This window comes from Leptinotarsa decemlineata, unplaced genomic scaffold (assembly GCF_025532065.1).
Source record: "Leptinotarsa decemlineata unplaced genomic scaffold, Ldec_3_MD MMD2_tig00005002_RagTag_RagTag, whole genome shotgun sequence".
NCBI lineage: Eukaryota > Metazoa > Arthropoda > Insecta > Coleoptera > Chrysomelidae > Leptinotarsa > Leptinotarsa decemlineata.
In genome coordinates, this window is record NW_027412614.1 from 1492177 (window position 1) to 1493886 (window position 1710).

Here is a 1710-nt window from a genome sequence, read left to right on the forward strand (position 1 = left end):
ATTAATAAAAGTCATATGCTCTCTTTGCCTATCCATGAACCAATTGGCATATTCCAGTCGTGCTGGAAAATCTTAAGGTGTCATGGCATGTACCTTCTGGAAGTGAAATGGGTGGAGCAGTTGTTCCCTAATTATTCTATGAATAGTGGACTTGGATGTATGGAACTGTTCTGATAGATTTCTGATGCTCATTGAAGGATCATCAGCGACGGCTTCCAAAATATTTTCCTTCAATACAACGGTACGTACAGTCCTAGGAGCGCCCTCACCACCTCGTTTTGGCAAAACTGTACCTACAATAATATCGAAATAAAACAACGTGCTCAAATTAATTATCAAGTATTACATACCTGTCTCCCTCAAGCTGCGATCGACACGCTCGAATGTTTCTCTTGACGGTACCGTTCGATTGGGAAAATGCTCAGAATACAGACGACGAGCTTCTGCAGCATTACAAAATGCTCGTCCATAAAATACATGCATATCTGCATATTCATTGAATGTAAACTGTTCGGCCATATCAAAAAAATTCAAAATATCCTATAGAATATTGACAATACAATGATAGTCATATGACAACGCACCACTCAACAAAACAAAATCGCATTCCAGTTTCTCATTTTTTATCAAAACTTTCTAAAACATCTGTGAAAGAAATGGAACATAATTATTCCCTGGATATTTTTCACCTGATCATGTGCAGCCGTTTTTGTAGTTCATTCGTTTGCTTTTTATTAGTATAGTAAATATTTTTTCCGATGTGCGTTTTTTCAGCTAAATTTAGATTCGTGTTGAAGAATTTCTCCCATAAAATTATAATTATCAGTGAAACTCCTCAACAGTTTAGCTGTGAAGAAGAATTTGAAACATTCGAATGTTGAATTTCATGAGATTCAGATAACTGATCAACACGAAACGTGATTATTCCACACGTATTATGTATATACAAAATATGGAATGAATTCGATATTTCATAGTAGAGTAGCTTGTTAGTTTAAAAACACCACGAATCTACAGAACTTGATATTTCTTTTGAAAAAATATCTGCTATCACAATTGTGACTTAAACTTCCATATAGGTACTGTACTTTTTGTTTACGACTTCATTTTAGCATACTTTGTATTATTCCTGCTATAAATGTTGTTGAATTAATGTTATCATTATTATTTCTGCTTTGATAATTATTCATTTCAAATAATGGTGGACGAGCGGGTTTGATGTCGTCGAGTAGAACTACATTTTTATCAAGACTCTCGTTGCTCCGATCGACTTTCCACACGAGTACTTTTATTCATAAAATTGTCCAAGTAACCTTATTTTGTTGAAAAATATTGAAAAATATCTGTCATTTTAAAGTTTTGGGGTGTGGACCATCGGGGGTAGTCCGTTCCTGACTTTGTAGCAAAACAACTGACTCCTGCATGAAAGCTCATCGACGGAATTCATTTGTTTAGTCAAATACCAAAATTTGGATGATTTTGAATATTCACTTGAAAAGTTATCAAAGAAAAACATTTTTCATTTTGTAACTTCGAGGGCCCGTAACTTGGTTACGAAGACTTTTAGGAAAAAAAGTTATATGAAGTACTGGTGATATTTTGACCCCATCTATACATTCCCGAGAGGAAAAGAGGAAGTCCAGGGACACCCTGTATCAACGAAAACCCATCATATTCTCATACCGCTGAAAATTCAGAAAACCCAGATTT

General features: G+C 35.0%; 1 protein-coding gene across 1 annotated transcript; it reads right to left on the bottom strand.

Moving 5' to 3' along the window:
• Positions 1-1149, bottom strand: LOC141484219 (uncharacterized). Its single transcript, XM_074179301.1, has 2 exons — positions 351-1149; positions 1-293 (listed from the first exon to the last, which is right to left on the bottom strand). The coding sequence occupies exons 1-2, from the start codon at positions 517-519 to the stop codon at positions 73-75; spliced, it is 390 nt and encodes a 129-aa protein (XP_074035402.1). The 5' UTR covers positions 520-1149; the 3' UTR covers positions 1-72.
• Positions 1150-1710: the final 561 nt, after the last annotated feature.

Coding starts and splice junctions, on each gene's coding strand:
- LOC141484219 (XM_074179301.1), bottom strand. CDS start 519: ATGGCCGAACAGTTTACATTCAATGAATATGCAGATATGCATGTATTT. Junction 294..350: donor TCGCAGCTTGAGGGAGACAG/GTATGTAATACT, acceptor ATATTATTGTAG/GTACAGTTTTGCCAAAACGA.